We start from the raw sequence: 21,101 nt of genomic DNA on the forward strand, positions 1-21,101 counted from the left end.
ACTATATATGGGGAAAGATATCCTATGGTCATGTTTGTGTAATGAACTGGGCAATGGGTGGCCATATTTCCAAGATGGCTGCCACCGCCTTTGAAAAAAATGTCAATTTTATCATAATATACCTATGTAATGATGCTGCAACAAATTTTCTGAGACCTTTACTACAATATTAGGCTCAGTGATTCAAAAACCCATTTAGTGACATTTGCAATATGATAGGGTGTTTGGATTTAGGGTTAAACTCTCTAGGTGGTCAAAAATGACCTATTCCACCATTATAAAAAAAAAACTTGCTCATATCTTGGTACTCAAGTGTCATAACTTAGTAATCCTTTAAATGAGGCTGTACGCACTTAATCTTGGGTATGTTATTAAATGGTGATCATTGTAGATTTAGAGGTGCAACCAGTTATCATAAAAACATGTTAATGCTTATTTTGGCACATTTTGATAATTACATCAGAGAAACCAAATACAGAGTCATTTATATTAACTCAAATATAATTTTATTATTTATTATATTAATCACCGTGACGGAGCTGGAATGACATGGTTGGCATGGTATTGCAAATAGTGATATCATACATGAAACAAATTCCAAAAGTTAATAGGTAATCATTGGAGTCCATATGCGAAGAGAATTCTATTTATTGCATAGCATTGCATCTACTCTTAATGAAAAGATGTATGGATATTTGGCGATAAATTATTGTAGAGCAATTCTGATCCTGGTATCCGAGACGAGATTTCATGCATTCTAGAGAGAGTGTTCTGAATATCCATTTATGAGAAAAATGATAACAGCAAATTGTTGCAAAATTATTGATTTCTTGAAGCAGCAGAGGTTTGTCAAATCTCCAGATTATGTCACGCATAAACAATTAATCACAATTTTATCAACCAACATCAGTGATAGGTACTAGTTATTTGATAAACCAAATTGATCAATTGAATCCATATAACTTTGGAAATATTAGCTAGACACAATTGTAGAGGGCAGGATTTTCGAATGGAACTTCAAATTGAGATACCCATATGCAGAAATCATATGGAACCCTAAAACTGATAGTGTCAATGACACACAACAATATTGACATTCAAGTGTTTGTCAAGCTACTCTGTCTCTGTCTCAGTCACTCAGTTCTGACAAGTCATCGTCTGAAGCATCATCATTGTCTACCGCTGCTGAGAATTTGTTTTGGCAAGAATTACCACCTTCACATTTGCAGGCTTGAGTGCAGGCAAGCTGCTGCTTTAAACACGAACATCTGCCCTGGCAGGCTGATTTTTCTGGGTCGCACATACATCTTGTCAATTCAGTCAATGCAATTGGTGCTTGCTCCTGGGTCATCAGCACTGGTTCAATGTGGCCATCATCATCTGTGCTCCACCCAAAACCAATTGGTGAAGGCATGATAGGCTTTGCAACGACAGCCTTTCGCCAAACATATGTTTGATAACATGCTCACATGGCATGCTGCCTGAGTGAATCAGCTTTCGGGGACAGGGCTTCACTCGGTTTGCTTCTTGCAGAAGAGTTGATATCTTAACTTATTAATTTCAGTGACTCTGGTAGTTGGATCATACATGGCAATGGTAAACAATTCTACACAGTGGAATGCATCATCTGATAGGCTTGGCTCTAATCCAACCTGAGCTATCCCTTCAAACCGTTATGGGCATTTTTTGATTAATTTCCATGGTATTGTTTTTCCTCTTCCTGATAGGGCACTTGTGGAGTCTCATCCTGTCAGGGTATGGAAAGCTGGCAACTGCCGACAGGCAAGTGGACCAATTTCCTGTGCTATCGAATGCAGAGGAATAAATCTTGCATGATCTTTCACACCGGTCTGAAACCAAACTTATTTGGCAGTTAATGAAGCAACATGAGCAATTAATACAAATGACTGCAACATCTGTGTCAGGTGATGCAATGACTATTCGCTGTACTGCTGTTCGGCTTGCATGCAGAATCAGCCTTGTGTCAGCTTCTTCGTGTCATGCAGATAAATCTGGCCTATCTATAGCACCATCCTGGGTAATCTGGCGAGCAAGAAGGCGATCTTTGAATCCACCCGAGATGATAATGGTCTGTCCTTCCCGTAGTTTTTGTCCAGCATGACGGCACCAGTCCTCACTGATGAATGCTGCTAACTGTGCTTTGTTTGAGCCATCTTGCAGAAATTTGTTGAGTTGCTTGGGAATTGGCTGGCTTGGCTTGGAGAAAACAATCTTCATCCCTTGGATTTGCTGATGCCTAGTTCTTTTGCCAGCCTTAATGAAACGCTCCTCATCATATCTGTCGAAGATTACATCAACCTGATTGCACATGCCATCCCTTATTAGTTTCAGTGCAAAATGTAGCATGGTATCAGAGAGGTCATTAAAGGTTTTTGCGTCACACTTCTTGATTATCTGAAGAAGTGCCATGGCATCAATAAGCCAGCTACAGCTGCTTGGTGAATATGGTGGCAGAACATCCAGCATTTTGCAACTAGTCTCAAGCTGATGCAGTAGCTGAGCCTTGACTGTTTTCAGCAAGGAACCATCCATTCTTGCAAGGGACTGTGGAATGCTCGACAGCTCATAAGAAAGCAACTCCTGTATGTCAACCCTTCTACCCTTTGCAACAATCACTATTCGAGCAAATAGATTCCATTCTAATATGACAGTCTTGGCCTTTCCATTTTTATCAACTACTTGCTTTCTTTTAAATGTCTGGAGCTTGTTTTTTGTGATCTTATCAAAGACACTCTTGGTAGTAGTGTTCATTTGTTCCTCTGCAAATAGCTTTGCAGCCTCTTTTCCTGTCTTTTTTGCATTTAGTAAGTCTTGCTCCACTTTTTGGCTGGCCAGTACCCTGTTGCAATGTTTACTAATCTGCCTTCATTGTTGTTGGTATCCCCTTGAAATGGAACCACCATCTGCTTAATAATTATGGATGTGATAGCCTCAACATCTCTCTCATCCCGTGCCATTATTGTAGGTCCAAACTCTTTGTGTTTCCTTGCTCTTCTATCTTCATCAAGGTCACACATACCCTTTACTGCAGACACAGCCTCTGCATACTTGTTAGCAGTCAGGACCATCTCACTAGGGCAGTTGGTGATTGTGTTAATCCAACTACACCACCCTTTGTCTTGGAGTCACGATTCACTGATTGCTCTAAAGCCATATCTGACCAGACCTTGTTGAATGGGCTGCTCGATCTTTTGATACTGAAGTTACCCTCCAGAAATTGTCTATGGACAAGTGGTGCAGTTGTGGGCAACAGTTTCATATCAGTGAGATATACCATCGCCCATCGAGAATAATTGACATGGTCGTAGGCGAAGAAGTATGGTAGCATTTCTGTAACAGCAGCCAGATGCCTGGTCCAGTTGCACTTGTGAATCAATTAGCATCATCATTGAACAGTTTGCCCCAGATATAGTGGGTATAGCCACAATAATTATCATGCTATGACACTCGAGAACCGAGATATGAGCAAAAATGTATTTTTTCAGTAATGGCGGCATGGGCCATTTCTGCCCCCCAGGGGGGTCCAACCCTGAAACCAAATTACCTATTGCATTTGAAAATGCCTTTACATGCTTATTTGAATCACTGAACCTGATTTTATGGGAGTCACCTCAGAAATTATGTTCCAGCATCATTATGTTGGCCAATAATCATAAAAATTAGCATTTTTATCAAATGCGAGGGTGGCCATCTTGAAAATATGGCCGCCCGTCCCCCAGTTTAGCATGCAAACATGACCATTGGATAGCTTACCCCTGATTTAGTGGGTAGAGACACTGAAATTATCTTCCTATCTTACTCTCGTGCCAAGTAATTTATAAAAGAACTAGAACGGGCACTCATAGAGCACATACCTTCACCGCCACTACTTTTTTTGTTCTTGATATGAGTGTGGGGAACTGGTTTCATATGAATGGTCTTATGACACAAACCACATATCTATAATGTCGTGACCCCCCCTGACTTTCGGGGGCTACGGACTAAACAACAATCAACTCAGGTCGTTTTGGCGAGTCTTCACTCGCAAGCTCGGTGAATACAACGTTTCAACAAGAGAAGGTAATCTCGTTTGATGTTGGTTTCATGCAAATCGAATAAGAATTGACTGAGTTATGCTGAAAACCGCATATTTTTCAAGGGCGTGACCCCCCCCGACATTTTACCCCAACCGGTGACATGTGTTATGACGTCATTGTGTCACAAGATTGGGCATTAAATTCTGAACATTTTGGTGCTGGGTTCATGTAAAGCGGACAAGAATTGACCGCGTTATGACAAAAACCGCATATTTTTCAAGGTCGTGACCCCCTGACCTTTGACCCATAACCGGTAACAAGAGTATGGGCGTCATTGTGTCATATTGCATATCACAAGATGAGGCGTTGAATTCTGAACATTTTGGCGTTAGTTGTATGCAAATTGAATAAAAATTGACCGTGTTATCGTAAAAAGACGATTTTGACCTTTTCGTGACCTTGACCTTGACCTTTGACCCAAACGATTCCAAAATCTAATTGAATGCTTCCTGGCTAATAACTAATCATCCCACCAAATTTCATGCAATTCGGTTTAATACTTTTTGAGTTATACGAATCACAAGATTATAAATAAATAAACAAAAGTATGGGCGTCATTGTGTCATATTGCATATCACAAGATGAGGCGTTGAATTCTGAACATTTTGGCGTTAGTTGCATGCAAATTGAATAAAAATTGACCGTGTTATCGTAAAAAGATGATTTTGACCTTTTCGTGACCTTGACCTTGACCTTGACCTTTGACCTGAATGATCCCAAAATCTAATCGAATGCTTCCTGGCTAATAACCAATCATCCCACCAAATTTCATGCAATTCGGTTTAATACTTTTTTGAGTTATATGAATCGCAAGATTACAAATAAATAAATAAATACACGCCGACCAAAACATAACCTTTCGCAGAATGCGAAGGTAATGATTTTCGATAATGGCGGTGGTGGCCATCTTGGATCGCCATTTTGATCACTTTGGCAATAGATTTGACCTCCACATCAGGTCTATTCATAATGCTGACATATTTCCCTAAACATTGGTACCAACACACCAAGTAAGTACTCTCGGCCGACGAACTCGAAAACTAGTAGCCTTTTGAGGAACAGCTTCCAGACTATGTGGGGATTTAAAAAAAACTTGCATACTTATTTTTCCTTGTAATCCCGGGAAGAATCCACCGTTTACTACTATTGCTACTTTGATGGCGTAAGTTATTCCACATTTTTGTGGAGACGCTTGGGAATGGTTTTGGCCCAAGTCTTCCACAAACTGACTGGCTCATGGCCAAAATTTCTTACATATCTTGTTTAGAAATATGTCAATAATTGGTGACCCCATTTTCTCCTCACCACCTTCTTCTGTGTTTCGTTCCCTCTATAATTTTTTTTTTTGAAAAATACTTTTAAATTTTATTTTCCTTCAATGAATGTTTGATAGATGGCTACATATTTCATCTGAATCTTTTAAGTTTCACACAATATGGAAGGCAATTTTAACAAATTCCTATGACATATTGATTGTGGACTATTTGTTCCTTTAAAAGGAAATCTTGCGAATATTATTTTTCCCCAATACAGTATACACAAATTTGTTTTTGATGGTTTGTTCATGTTTTGTCCTTATCGTTAGGTATGCATACTGTTCAAGATAATGCCCTTTTTTTTAAGGTTACTGAAGGCACTTGGGGAAGCTTGTACATATGAGCTCATATCCTGTATCATATGCAGGTCAATGTCATTATGAGACATGTTTACGATGGTTTCTAAGGCCCATGAAAGAGCTATCACACTCTTAGCAGACAGAGATGGCAGACAATGCAGGACTTTACATCAGACAAACACTGCTTTAACCTTGGGGGTGGGAGGGAGAAGTTCCTTCCTGGAAAACACACTGAATGTCGGCTGCACCATTTAGTAGCGGCACATTTCTCTCTGTCGTCAACAGGGCACCTTTCGGGCCAAATATTATCCTCCAAATAAGGGATGCCAGCTCATGGAGGTTATCCATGCTCTATCAAATGATGACCATTGAGTGAGGAAGCAGCATGTACCATTTTAAAGCCTTTGGTATGATTCGGCCAGGGTCGGGTTTGAACCACTGACTTCCCTCCCTTCCCCCAGACTCAGAACCGACACTCACCAATATGTAACTGAATATAGTAATTGCACATTCATAAATATATAACGTTATCTGAATTACAAGGATGTTTGTAAACAATATGCCTGGTGTTGGCTTGATGGTGAGGGTGGTGGGCTTGGGATCCTCGGGGGACATTTTCACAAAAGGGGGTCAGGTGGTAAATAATGGTAAAGACTGTCCGAGAATTTTTATCAAGCATATATTGCCCAGTCAGTGCAGATGCCTAATGGTGATCCTGCGTTGCTGACATCATTTCAACATTTTTCTCGGCCTTATAAGGGGTTCAAGCACTATTTCGAGAATATCAAAGAAAGTTGATTTTTGAGTTTGTTCTTTACCATTACCTGACCCGCTTTTGTGAAAATGTCCCGAGGCTCCTTTGTTCAAATCCCCCTTGGCTCTTGAATGAATACCAGGTGGGGTTGGCTCTACCTGTCATCTTTATGAAGTTGGCAAAATGAGTGCCAGCTTGCTGGTATCCTGTGTCGGAGTGGCGACCCATCCAGGATTGCACCCAATAGCCAAGGAGACTGCTTGGGCAGCAACAACGCTCTGCACAGAGTATGGTCCCAATGGATGGATGGTAAACAACAGACTAACAAACATAACATGTACTGTATGGATGTTGTTATCATTTTCCAAAAGAGAGGGGGTGGAAGGTTGAGAAAAGAAAAGATGGGATTCATCATTCATGCATACAGACAGCGATCTGATCCAGTAATAAGTATAGAATGCCTGAAGCAGGCCAAGTTTCCTCCAAACTTCTTCCAGTTTAATAGCGAGCTGTTTAAAAATGTAATTGCCCGTTCCCCATGAAATGCCATGATAACCTATTATACACATCAACATGGAGTTTGTCCAAGGTGCACTGATACTTTAATCGGATGGGTATTGACCGAACGTTATTCCAACAAGTAATACTAACAGAAAAACCTCACAGAATGTTTGCTTGTTGAGGAAATTAATTGACCTTAAGGTTTTACCGCCATCATGGACTGACCTTTCTGCCCGTCTCCTGTAGCACAGTACTTGCAAGTATCCCAGGGTGAGGTTTGCAAAGTTTTCCACATTCATCATCTAGATATTGTCATCCATGAAATAATGCATGCGAGCACACTCAAACTTTTCTCCTGGCATGTGAGCCCTTTTAAAGTTGTTTCGTCTCCTGAACACACTTTCACTCTCCTTTATCATTCATACGATACCAGAGGTGTTGTACTTACAAGCTTCAGAAAGGTGCCAATGTATTGGTAAATATCAGTATGGAAGTGTTTCGTTGCAACAGCACAGGTGTTTGGAGGTTGGTCTGGTGGCACCTCCTTGTTTACTAAATCGGCTTCACATCAGGATAGCTCCGCATAGCTCTGTCCATCTAGACACATCCTGGTGTCGAAATTATATCATCTTCACACCAAGGTGAGGACTAACTTGGCTGTACGTTCCTCTTGTCTGAAGTCTATGAACTGTGGAGCACGATGAGAAACTTTTAATTCTCCTTGATGTCAATCATTAGTCTGGATTGTTTAAACTTCAGTTTTTACACACGTCCAGCGTTCACTAACAGGCGAACTGAATTCAGATGATTTGATGGTGCAGTAATAAAGTTGGATCATCAATATTATTCTTGAAAATACAAGGACCAGACTCAGCCAGTGGAGAATGTCACTTCTCATTCTGCCAGGTCATTTAAATTTGGCCAGCAAATGCATATCCAAGTGCTAAACTTTTAATTCTCCTTGATAAAATGCTTTCTTCATTATTATGATGCACATCCTTCAATAATGAAATCTTGTAGCATTACCTCCCTTCTCCCTCCAGACTCAGAGCCTCAAATGTTTTTCTCTCTTTTTCTTCTCCCCACCCCCACCCCATCATTTTCCCACTCATACGGAGTTTTGTTGCATTCAGGTTGGATTTCTGAAGATTGGCCACAAGTATGAAATAACTGTCACACTACCTACTGTACTGGACTGGCTTAAAAGTGATACCTGTGTGGCAACCAAAACCGAGTACCTCCAGCTCAAAGGTATCAGGTCTTCTGCTGAAGGTAAGTTTCTCTTGATTCAAACTTCATTTTCGTTTTCATTAATCAGTTAGGGGGATCTGTCTCTTCATAAACCAGACCAGGCAGATTACTCCCTTCCACCTTCAGGTTTATTAGTGAGCCACCTGGGCTTTTATCAACAATCTGATTGAGGCATGGTATTTTTTTCATTTTCTTTCCTAATTTTGGAGTGTGAATCCTGAAAACTGCTGCCCTCGGTTGGAGTTGAACCCACAACACGTCTGTGGCATCATTATTAGGCCACCACCATACATGTTGAATCGTAGAACTTTGTGTTTATAAGTTGCAAAAAACATGCTTGCATTGTACACAAACAGAAAAATTCAGCTCAATCAGTTGTCAGAGTACTGTTTTGACCATTTTGAGTGGAATATCTTGTATGGTTTTTAATTTAGCATTTAATTCTATATCACCACTAATGGTAAAGTTTCAACATTAAAATTAAGTGTTTGCCAATACTCAACAGTTTAAGCTGTAGGATATTGAACAGTAAGGGTAGGAATGTTCTCATAAGGACAATTGGGAGTTTAAAAAAAAAATGCTCGGCTAAATGGATAAAAATAATTTTCAGATTGTTCTTCAAGTTCACTGGTGAGTCTGGAAGTTCACTCAGGCAAACTGGCAGGGACTGCAAGCAGTCATTGCACTTCAGGACTGGTCTCTATTGACTCGGCCTGGGAATTCTTCCATAGAAACCTGCTCTCTCTTCTGCACAGATTCATCCCATTTCATCTTCAGTTATCATTCCCTTCCTCCCGCCGTTAGTACACTGAATCCTGTGGTGAGGTAGTTACCTTGAAACAACTTACATTCTCCTCCTGAAAGGCAAATCCAACCAAAGGCAATCTCAGATCATTCCACAAAACCCGCAACAAGTGTGTTTCTACTCTCAGGAAAGCCAGAAAACAGCATCTGTCCAACCTCAATATCGAAATTTCAAACTTGTCTCCATCGTCTAAAACCTGGTCATGCCTGTTAAGTCTGTCTCTGGAGTATGCTTCCCTTCCATCCAATGATGCTGTATTTCCTAGAGTATGAGATGACAGTTCCCCATATTGGAGTCAAGGTACTCATTAACGTACGGAATCGAGGTAGTCCATTCTTTCAGTAGTACCTTGAATTGCATATGTATCTTGGAGTACAAAATTGTAGGCCTATATATGAGATTGAATGTAAATCATGTGATCTCTGCATTGAGAAGCGAGAAGCAAAGAGGCCACCCCAACATTTTTGGAATGCTATTAGGCAATTTATTTGTTTTCAACATTGTTTTTTTTTAATCTACCAATAAATTTGCAACATTCTTTGAAAAATATTCTGCAAGAATTACAAAGCAGTCTGTATTTACCATTTACAATTCGCTGTATGAAGCCATTCAACTCAGACTTGGCTTTTATAGGCCAACTTTGGTGCATTCAGAGTCCAGGGACCTCAGGTATATGTTTATATAAAATAAAAATAAAAATAAAAAACACTTCCGTGTGCATTTCATGTTAAAATTTGCAAACATTTAAAGTGCAGAATTAAAAAAAATAATAATCAGTTTGCAATTAAAAAAATTTAATTGAACATGCTTCAAATCAAGATGGCATCGAAGATGGCTGCTGAGACCAAACATTGCCAGATATTATCTGCTAATTGACATTTGAATGAAATTGGGCTCAATCTCTACATTTTTTTGGACCAAGCAACTCATTTTTGACAATGAAAAATCTCTTGGTGCAATATTTAATGGACTTTGATGTTTTATTTCACCCAAGCAATGTGTTTGACCATGGACAAAGAGACTGAAATGTTATGAAAAGATTTATTCAAGAACTGACATTATACAAAACAAGAATAACTTACATATACGAGCTTATTTCAGCACAAACAAGTCCTGGATATCCACACAAAAGGAAGGTACCCACAGCCACAGGATTGTGACAACAATGTACCCAGTAATGGTATGAACTAATTTTCTGAAACACTTGTTGTGTTTCATATGTATGGCGAATTTAAATTAATATTTCACAAGTGTCAAATTACCAATGCTGCTGTACTTGTGCTCACGAGTAGTACAAATTATTTTAACACCTTAATGTTAATCCGTAACAAAATCTCACACTATATTTAGTAACAATGAACTATGCTCATCAGTTGATGTAGGAATCCCCTAAACATTTCAAAATACAAACTGAACCTATATTCCATGACATTCCTATGCACTACACTTTTATAACTGACATTTAAAAAGTCATCCAATCTTTGCTGATGAGTACTTGCAACTATTATAAAAAAAAAACCTTTCAAAAAAATCAAAAGATAATCTATAAATAAGTGTCAGTGTGTTAGTCAGTCGGTCAGTGTGTGTGTGTGTGTCTTCTCCATAACTTCAAAACTATGAAACCTAGCGGCATGAAACTTGCGTGCTTACTAACTAAAGCAACTCCAAGGGAGTGCATGATTGAAAACTGCGTGTTTGGGTTAATTTAAACACCCCTTTTGAAGATAACTAACAGCATTATTACATTATCCTTTATCAAGGCTCATGCGTGGTCACCTCGCTGTCCCTCGCTGCAGTCTTAAGTCACCATTTTTTTTGGCCTGCTCAACAATGCCTTGACTTGGAACAGGCTGCGATGGTTTCTTAATGATAAAGTTTTTATTTATTTATTTATTAACTTTCCTCACTCGTATCATAGAATGCCGATCATCATGCCAACAAATCACTGGATACATTGCAATGCGTATAAACGCCTGGAGATGTCAGTGTTTGCGGCTTTATTTCATTTCTGCACATGCCATAACCTCGACAATCTCTTAATCTGAGCCAAATTTCAAAATGTAAACTCCGGAATTGAATTTACCAGCAGTTCCGACTGCGAAAAAAAAGTATTCATTTGTCCAATTCGGACATTGCTTGACATTCCACGTATCTCTGGGTGCATGGTGTTCAAATGACCGATCAGCGATCGCTCATCGCTTGCCAAGCTTGCTGTTCCTTCTCAACCATTTCATTGGAGAGTTTTCCTCTTCCCTCCTCATTCTCCCCCCACTGTCCAACCCCTCTCCCTCCCATCCTCTCTCCAGCCCCTCTCCCTCCTGCTGTCTCTCCCTCACTCCAATCCCTCTCCAACCCCTCTTTCTCTCTCTTTCTCTCTCTCTCTTTCTCTCTCTCTCTTTCTCTCTCTCTCTCTCTCTCTCTCTCTCTGTCTCTCTCTCTCTCTCTCTCTCTCTCTCTCTCTCTCTCTCTCTCTCTCTCTTTCTTTCTCTCTCTCTCTCTCTCTCTCTCTCTCTGTTTTTCCCACCTCTCTCTCTCTCTCCTTCTCTTTTTTCCCATATCTCTCTATCTCTCACCCCTCCCGCTCACCTCTCTCCCTCTACCTCTCTCCTCTCTCTCCCTCCACCCCTCCCTCTCTTCCCCACCCCACCCCCTCTGTTAAGGGACTGACAGCTTAGTTTTGAATTAAAAATGCTTCCCCATTGTGTAGCATGTACTCATCGGATTCAGAGTGAGCCGACCGGAAGGGGAAAAGGTCACTGCATGTGCGAGCATGCATGCTTGTAGGCAGGCCTTTGCCAGGTAGGTTGCGAGGGCTTGAAATGCTCCCATCCAGTCTTATATAGAAACCAGCGGTTAAAAAGAAAATGTTGCTGTTTGGGCACATTTTATCGCCCTTCTCTTCCATGCCCCTCACGCTGCCTTCCCTTCCCCTCCTATCATGCTGCATTCCCCTCATACTTCCTTCCCTTCCCACCTGTTCCTGTTTGAAAGTTGGTGTTGAGATAAAGCTGGGAGACACTCCTCACTAACAACACCAATACATCAGTGTCTTGACTGAAAAAGTCTACCACATCTGTGCCATGATCTGTTGCATCAACTGCATGCAAGATTAATCTGCCATCAGCTTTCTCATGGGTACATTCGAAGTGGTGTACTCCCCTACTTGGAGAGAAAACTTTCTCCCATGATGTCACTATAAATGTTTTGGACTTGTCTCTGAAGTGAATGAAGCTTTTTTGTGCAAGGTAGACAGTGAGTTCATCTTTGGTTTTGATGCTGGATAGAAATTGCTTCATGCTAATCTTTGCAATCGATGTCGTATCCTTCACAAGGAAGTTAACTGGCTGCACAGATCCAACTCGTTTTCTTCTTGTTATGCCTTTCAGGGGGAATTCCTCGACTGCATAGTTATCAAAGATTAAATGGCCTTCATCATAGCAGTGTGCTGTCCTGTTTCTTGGGAGCATTTTCTATGATAGGAAGCATGCAGATCGAGAAGCCTTTTACAGTCGACAACATGCAATCATGAGCTGGATGTCTTGTAGCCTTTGTCCGCTTAGCATCCTCGGACATGCACACACTCTCGGAATTTTTGAAGGGAAGTTGGTTTGGGAGTACTAATTCCCCACCAACTGTTTGACATATCAAGCGATGATTATAGTCTGTTTCCTCCGGTCTTTGTCTTTTGTCAGCCGGCAGTTCACTGCTATCGAGCATGTTGCATTACTCTGAAAAACAAAGATCAGCATTTGAACTAAAACATGTTTTATTTACATTACTACAACAATCAGAAATGTGATTCCTTTCTTTCATCCACTGGTAGGCAAAATGAAAAAGGAAATATTGCACATATAGCTCAAAATATGAAAGAGTATGGATTAATTATTTGATTTTGACTGTGAATATGGTGTATATAGAACAAAACTGTATAAAATATTGCTCGAAACAATTTTTCACACCTGGAAATGAATTCCTTGACCTGATAAACATAGGACTAAACAAGCATCCAATTACCCTCGCCGAAGGAGAGGGTATTACGTTTGGGTCCGTTTGTTTTTTTGTCTGCACAGAACTTTCATATTTTTTTATTCACAACCGCTTGTCGGATTGAGAGGACATTTTCACCATAGGTGCAACGACTCATGTTGATTGTTTTAATGATAATTATGGCATCATAGGTCACGTGGTGCAGCAGCGATGTTGGAAAAAGGGGAAAAATATTGGACCTCTGTGTCTCTGTAATTGCACCGAGGAAAAAAATTGGATTCAGGCGAAACTTTACACGTATGACGCCCCTATCCACGAGGAACAAAAGGTTCACACATTTGACGTCACAGATCAAATGGTTTGGCAGCCATATTGGATTTACCCGAAAACCTATAAAAAATCTTCTTCTCCAGAATGGCTGGACAGATCGAGGGGAAACTTCACACAAATGTTCCCCAAGCCTTGGGGATACCAGGGTATTCATAAATAATTGATGTCACATGGTCTAGTAGCCATATTAGATTGAGTGAAAATCTTTTTAAAATTCTCTCTCTCTTGAACCGCTTAATCAATCGATGTGAAACTTCACAATCATGATATAGTGTTGATGGGAAATAAATATTTTAAATTTCAACCTGATCGGACGCATGGTGTGACAGGCAGAATTTGTTATATTTTTTTCTTATTTGAATGTTGGTTCGTTTTGATTTTTTTTTGAATAAGGCTCACTTGGCTGTGCCTGGTTTAGTTTGAGAGTGGAGGAGTAGTAGCTGAAAAGCGAATCCGATCCAGGTTCCTCCTGATGACTTCATCTTTGCTTTTTGCTTGTTTAGGTTCCTTCTGATTACCCCAGTGCTGTACTGTACCTATTTGGTCTTCCATTTGATTTGAATTGAATTTATTTTGCTCCCATTCTAAATTCAATATAATAATAATAATAAACGTCATGGGTCAGGATCAAGTGTCCAATCAAAGTGGGACGTCTTAGTATATGGTCATCACTGCCAGCAGTTGTAAAGTAAAACTTCGAGTTATGTGTCTTATTAATTACGTAACACACCAGTACACAAATCTGGGATGCCATCTTGGATTTCACGATGTAAGGCTACTCAGAAAAATTGCAAGCATTCCTAGTTCTCATTAGGGAGTCCTAAACTATATAAAAATGCATGTTTGCAAATCTCAGCCAAATTTCAAATGTAAACTCCGGAATTGAATTTACCAGCAGTTCCGACTGCGAAAAAAGTATTCTTCAGCCAAGAGAGTGGAGTTTTCTCTCTTGGCTGATGTCCTCTTATTATTTTATGCCTTTAAAGGACATCGGCCAAGATAGTTTTTGGAACAAATGTATGACCAATGTGAAAGTTCAGTTTAATGAGTTTTTGAAAGAGCAATTTTAAATAAAGTTTTATTTCCCCCATCATATGATAATTTTTCTGTGAGCCTGGTGTGGCTCACAGTGGTTAGGGTGGTGGCTTGGGATCCTTGGGGGTCCTGAGTTTGAGCCCCGCTGGCCACTGAGTTCGCATGAGGGGGGTTCACTCAGCCTGTCATCCTTCCGAAGGTAGGCGAAATGAGTACCAGTATATTGGTAATTATCCCTGCATGTCGAAGGCGACTAAAGGGTTGGCATCAGGAAGGACATCCGGCCGTAAAAACATTGCCACAAGAAAGGGTACCTTGATTGGCGCCCACAAAAAGCTGACCCCTGCTCAGGGATAAAGGCTTTCAAATGGGGTGATGATATTATGATGCCTCTGCCTCTGCCTCTCTGTCTCTGTCTCTGTCTCTGTCTCTGTCTCTGTCTCTGTCTCTGTCTCTGTCTCTGTCTCTGTCTCTGTCTCTGTCTCTGTCTCTGTCTCTGTCTCTGTCTCTGTCTCTGTCTCTGTCTCTGTCTCTGTCTCTGTCTCTGTCTCTGTCTCTATCTCTCTCTCCACTTTTTATACGGTGTGAAGAAAAAGTTATGCTCTCAAAGAGGTCTCCTTTTATACAAAGATTGAGGCTCATGAATGGTTTGGATGATAGAGCGTGAAAGGGTGAAAATGTTGGGTTGGCCTGTTTGTTGTTCCACTCTGGGCACTAAGCTCTTGAAGGACTCAAAGGATGTGTGGGATCTGATGGACTTTAATGAATTAATTGAAAATATTTTTTACTAAATTTATATTTAAAATAAAAAAAAATTCTGGTGTTGCAATCATTTTATTTTTGATACAAAATCTCAGTTCCTGAAGAAGAGTTCTGTTGAAACTCTTATTTCTATCTTCTATTTATTTTGGTTTTGCAGTGATCTAAGGGTCATAAACAAGCTTGTATGTGAATTGCTTGCAGGGCAAAGACTGATCATTGTAGACGTCATGTCCTTTTTCTCAAGACTGCATTAGATAACGTGTTGTATGAACTCTCTGGTTTTATAAGGACTGGAGTTGGTCTGTGTCGGCAGATAAATATGAACAATCAATTTTCTCAACCGAATGTGGGAACCCCTCAAGAAAGAGGGTTGCTCTTTTGCTTTGAAGAAGGGCTCACATGTGAAACGTTGCTTCACCTTTTTCCTTCGGTAGTTAGCACACCTCTTAGCATTTGCTTAGGATAATTAATAACCTTAGGTGACCTTTTCCCAGATTCTCGGTCCAGTGCTTTGCGTGGAAGGAAATGCTGCATATGAGCTCATAAGTGAATAAATTCGATTTTGGTGCTTCTGGTGCCTGTGCTTAATGTCATTTTCCTGCTCATAAACTCTCCTACCTTAGCATGACGTCAGGTATCTGCTTCAACCAAAAGGTGGAAGCAAAAAGGCAAAGGTTTTATACATGGGTGGACGACGGAGTCTGACAATGAAGGTTTCTCTGTTTCCTGTCCTGCAGGCCACGTCCTGTGCTGTTTGTACACCGCACACAAAGAAGGAGTCTTGCAGGAAGATGTCATTATTTCCAACAACACAGATGATGAAGTCTGTGTAAAGGTGTCCCTGCATGCCCGAGTTATGGGTAAGCGAGTGTGTCCGATTCTCCTCGGTCAATATTGACACCTCCTTGAGCCAGATAGGTTTTCTCGCACAGTAATGTTTAACTTGACAAAGGGCAGCTTCGATCATGAACCGATACAAGTACTACAGTAATCTGGTATCAAGCATTCGAGCTGATAAGTACCTTTTCTCCCCTGTCGGCACGGTGGTGTTTTGTTTGCACTTGTGCCTGTTTTCTTTGGTTTTGTTGGTGTCCTAAATATTGTTGGATTCATTAGGTTCTAGTTTGAACAAATGTGTTGGTAGTAAAATGTGGTGGCCATAGAGCATCATCTTTGAGTCTGGAAGGTCAGTGGGTTGAACCCTGGCTGAGTCATCCCAAAGACATTAAAAATGGTACTGCCTGCTTCCTTGCTTGATGCTGTTTCTTTTAAATAGGATAGAGCATGGATAAACAACCATAGGTTAGCAATCATAGTGCAGGCTCTGATGAGTGTATTGGCCACTTCCAGCATTGAAGTTCCTTGTAAGGGAACTAATATTTGCTTATTTGTTTATTTTTATTTTTATTTTTTATTATTTTATTTTGTTAAGTGAGCCACAAGTTGAAACACAGAGCATAAAAATTAGACCATAATCTTTGAGTGGCATAAACAGTTGATGTACTTTGTCATCTGGCTTAACCGTACAATACGTACAAGTGATGGTAATTGATGGAAAATCAATGTATTTCCTTATTATTTTCCTGGTATTTGTTGTTTCCCTCGCCCTCCCATTCTCACCCCATCCACCACCACGAGAAAAGTGAGAAGATGTGAAACATACGGTATTGCAGATTTGACGAAATGATGTCAGAGAAATATAATTCTTAAAAGCTATCCCTCAAATATGCTTCCACTGTATCTGTTCATGACTGAGAGTACCTAAAATTTGTGCCATTAAAATAATTGTGCAGAAGAGGAGATCTTTTGGCCAAACATTCCTGTGCCATATCCACACCCCAGCATTGTGAACTACTACAAAAAGTAATGAATGAATTACACAGCTAGCCCCACAAGCAGATAACTGAGCCGAGGCACACAATGGCCTACTCTTTTTGGGGCATGCTGTTGTATCTTTCACATTCACCACCTAATTCTGGACGAGACAGCCGGCTTTAGGTTTCCAAAGGACGTCATGCATCAGACATGCACCTTACCAACTGCTGCTGCATCAGGATGGCAGTGTATAGTTGCTAAATCTGTGTTGGTGAAAGCTGTGGAGCAATGGCTTATAAGCGATTGATAAAATGTTTTATTAAGGGATTGTTCATGAAAAGTAAAACCTCATGAGTGTCTTGGAGCAATTTATTTAATTTTATATTTAATTTATTTAATTCATTTAAAATTATGACATTCATTTTAAAACCGTTTGATCGTCTGATTACAAATTTATCACCCCATACTATAATATTCTCAGTTTTGGTTATTTCATGTAAAAACATCACTATTATGTATCTTTGTTGCACAAGTCTATTTACAGAAGCTGAACCTCGATTGCCATTGCATTATCTCGTAATTGAACAAACAGATGTTTGTTGTGTGCGCGTAGGACGTCTTCAGGGAACGCCAATGTTGTTGGACGGCGTGCGATGCGTGGGGGTGCTGGCGGAGTATGATTCGGAGCAGAGCGACTGGCACGGATTTGACTGATCCAGTCCCCACATCCATATTTCTTTACCCACCACAGGGTAAATTAAATTTTGCCATAATGTGTCGTCATCTGCAAATTGGCTGCCACTTCTGCTGTTTCTTCTTTTTTGTGTTTTGTGGCCTCTTTTGGGAGTCATTGTTTTTGATTGGGAAAGCAGACTCTTTTGAGCTTGACTCCAAGAATTTGTGATTACTATTATTATTATTATTATTATTATTATTATTATTATTATTATTATTATTGTTATTTTTGTTCTTTTGCGTGTTTACATTGTGTCGCCATTGCTTTTGTGGCCATGTACATGTCCTCACCTGTCCCTGTCCTGAGATTGATGGATACTATGAGGTCAGGCTTATATCCATTTTGTTTGTTTGTTCATTCAGTTACATTTTAAGTTTCCTGATAAACAGGATGAAATCTGCTAGAGTTTTATTGAACATTTAGCAAACAGACTTGCTTTAATTATACAAATAAAAACTGGTTGTGGCGGAGAAGATCCGTATTTCAAAATTAAAGCACTACCAAGTGGTGTAACTGCCTACTACAACAATGGATGAAGCCAACACGACGTTGATTGAGGTATATACTAACTACCGTGGGAAGCAAGGAGAAGAGTTTCGGTTGTTAACCTTTCATCGGTGCAACAGAGGCAGCAAACCCTGAGTTGGAAGCATATCGACACGATCTTTCACGAAGATGATTAACTTCATTCTAACCACCCAGTACCAGTAGGTAAGTGTCGGTCAGGTGCAACATTTTAACAGCCGAGTGGTGTTCATGCAGGACTACAGTCACAGATGAAGACCACGAGGTGGAGGAAACGTCGGACCCTGAACCTTGCCAATTGGGTCGCTATGCTAAATGGTGATGCTTTCATTTTTGAATTTTTTCTTTTTTTTACCCAAACTTTTGTCTTCTGAGCAATGACAAACAATCTAATCACTCAAACAGCTGTTGATATGTTCACCATGCCAACCTCCATTCATTTCTGTTTTATATGAGCTCAAGTTCATGTTGTGTTCAAGAATGCGCACCTAAACGTTTAACTTGATTATTTTTTATTGATGTCGGGTACTAACGTTATGTCAAACCTTCATTATCAGTTCATTTCGTGTTGGATTGTGCATGATAAATAAATGTAATTGAATTAATTGAAAGCTGCTCACATAATGTTTTTCTCTGGGCTATTTATGTTATGAAAAGTCGTATTTATGTTGTTCGAGTACAATTATGGCCTATTGTTGAGGACACTGGACGCTGGGATCCTAGATGTTGTGGTTTTAAATACAGTTTAAGGCAGATGTGTTGTGCATTTGGATTCTAATCTTCAGGAAGTTGAGCTATCATTTCAGGAGAAATGCCATGTGTAGTTATCAGCTTGTTAATAAATAATAAAACTCAGCTGGCTCTTTAATGACCTTCAGTGTGGGATAATCTGCCTGCCCCACCTAAATAGGGTAAAAAAAAAAAAAAACAACCATTCTGTCTACTTTAACAATCAGCAGCAGAGGTCACTTTTTGCCAATTGTAGCTTGAAGGGAAAACCTGCATATTTCAAAAAAACACAAACACGAGTGCTGGGGCAATGAATCGGCTCTTGCACACTCAATCTTGGAGGTTGAAGGTGCCCTCTCGTAGTTTAATAGATAATGAGTGCGAGAGATTCATGTTACGCAAGCCATATCATGTGTGACAATCATCTCAATTTAAGGTAGAACCAGACAAAATTGTGATAAACCACTGATCTCTTATCAATTCATCGATCAGACAATGATAACCGTGAAGGACACCGATCAAGTTGGCCTGAAGGGTGATCAGCACCAGAAGAAATACAGATTTTTACTCCACTGCCACCGGTTCTTCCATGTAAGTGGGTGGTGAGATTTGATGGATTGTAACAATTATTTTCACCTGTACCCATTTAATAAGCTAGATTGTTGGACTCCTTGTCCACAAAAGCTTCTGGTACAAGTGATCTACAAGATTGGATCGAAGTAAAGAAGGAAGATAAAATTACATCACGATACAGAATGAAGAACTTGCATTGTTTGTACGGGCTAGTGTCCATCTGCGTCGGTGCACAGGTGGAACAATGGATGAAATCAACAGGACATTGAAAAAGGTATGCGAACTGTCATGGGAAGCAAGGAGAAGCTGACATTTTGAGCGTTAATCCTTCGTCTGAGCAAAAGAGACGAAGAAAAGGGGTGAGGGGTCGTACTAGCCATTGGTGAGTCAAACGTGGGTGGGTCAGAGCAGGTTTAACTATAATTTTAATATTTCATTTACAAGTAGTAGGAGTGCCTACCAATGGACAATTTTTAACAAAGGTACGTGATGATTGGATGGAAAATGTGGGTGGCTGATGTTCCAAAAAATGTTTTCTGTAGGCATGCGTTGCACAGTGTTTCATGTATCAGGAATAAACAGCCTTGACCACGTTTTGCTCGGCCTCAGCCAAATTACTATTTTGATATTTATTCAGCGAACATGGTCATTGGTAGTTCTATTTTGGTTATCAACTCGTCCACCATGCAGTGGGAGATTGGGTTGTGTGTGCGTGTGTGTGTTGGTGATGGTTATCTCCATATGTGGGTTTCAGAAGGTGGAACGGAGTCTCCCAAGTCTCGAAGTATCCATCTCCCTTTCGGTAAGGGGGTGGGGTGAGGGGGGTGATGTGTTGGTGATGGTTATCTCCCTTTTAAGATAACCACGATTTATGGACCAAGCTCGAAAGTGTATTCTCAAGTTTTTGTTCCAAGGGCTCTTTTCAGGCTCATCACCAAGCTATGGACAACTTCCAAGTGCAGTTTGTTTGTATTATTATTCCCAGGGATGGTCTTTAATATCTCTGTGAGGTTCTTCTTCATCATTCCCATTGCTCCAATGATCACAAGTCCAATCTTGGTGTTCTTCAACTTCCAGGATATTTTCACTTCTTTTAGTGCCCCCTGGAAAATAGTTCCAAGGAGCTTATGGGATGGCAGATCATCCATCCATCCGTCCATAAACACTTGCAACTTCTCTGAAACTACACACACAATTTTGATGAAACTTGACCACAACCTTCATCACCTGGTATGTACCAAAGTTTGTTCACGGAATTAAAAAAATTGGGCACGAAGGGTCTATGGGGGGTTGCCCCCTAAAACATGCAATGCAAAAAAAAACATGGGGCTTTTTTTTGTTGCAATATTTGGAGATTTATTCGTTAATATTTTGGTTTCAAGTGTGTGCCGTTGGTTGTTATCTCCATACTAGAAACGCAAAACGTGGGAACACGAGTTTCGGCTGGCACTGTAGAGTGGGGACTTGTAATACCTTCTCCCACCTAGAGGCGGTGCTACACGATACACATTTACACAGAAAATTTGTTGCTTCCCTCCCTCCCCCAAGACCACCGGCAGAGATAAAAACACCCCCATTTACTAATT

At 40.2% G+C, this 21,101-nt stretch overlaps 1 protein-coding gene across 6 annotated transcripts in view; it reads left to right on the forward strand.

Annotated features, from left to right (window-relative positions):
- Window positions 1-19,068, forward strand: part of ADISSP (adipose secreted signaling protein) — a 63,907-nt gene extending 44,839 nt beyond the window's left edge. For all 6 annotated transcript variants that reach the window (XM_085848031.1, XM_085848029.1, XM_085848033.1 and 3 more), the window contains 3 exons: window positions 8,101-8,239; window positions 15,875-15,997; window positions 17,566-19,068. In XM_085848031.1, coding sequence (XP_085704157.1) covers window positions 8,101-8,239; window positions 15,875-15,997; window positions 17,566-17,666 — 363 coding nt within the window. In that variant the 3' untranslated portion in view covers window positions 17,667-19,068. The remainder of the gene's footprint in view (window positions 1-8,100; window positions 8,240-15,874; window positions 15,998-17,565) is intronic.
- The last annotated feature ends 2,033 nt before the right edge of the window (window positions 19,069-21,101 follow it).

The sequence above is a fragment of the Eptatretus burgeri genome, chromosome 12 (assembly GCF_056783735.1).
Source record: "Eptatretus burgeri isolate ZD-2024b chromosome 12, Ebu_testis_v1, whole genome shotgun sequence".
NCBI classification, from domain to species: domain Eukaryota; kingdom Metazoa; phylum Chordata; class Myxini; order Myxiniformes; family Myxinidae; genus Eptatretus; species Eptatretus burgeri.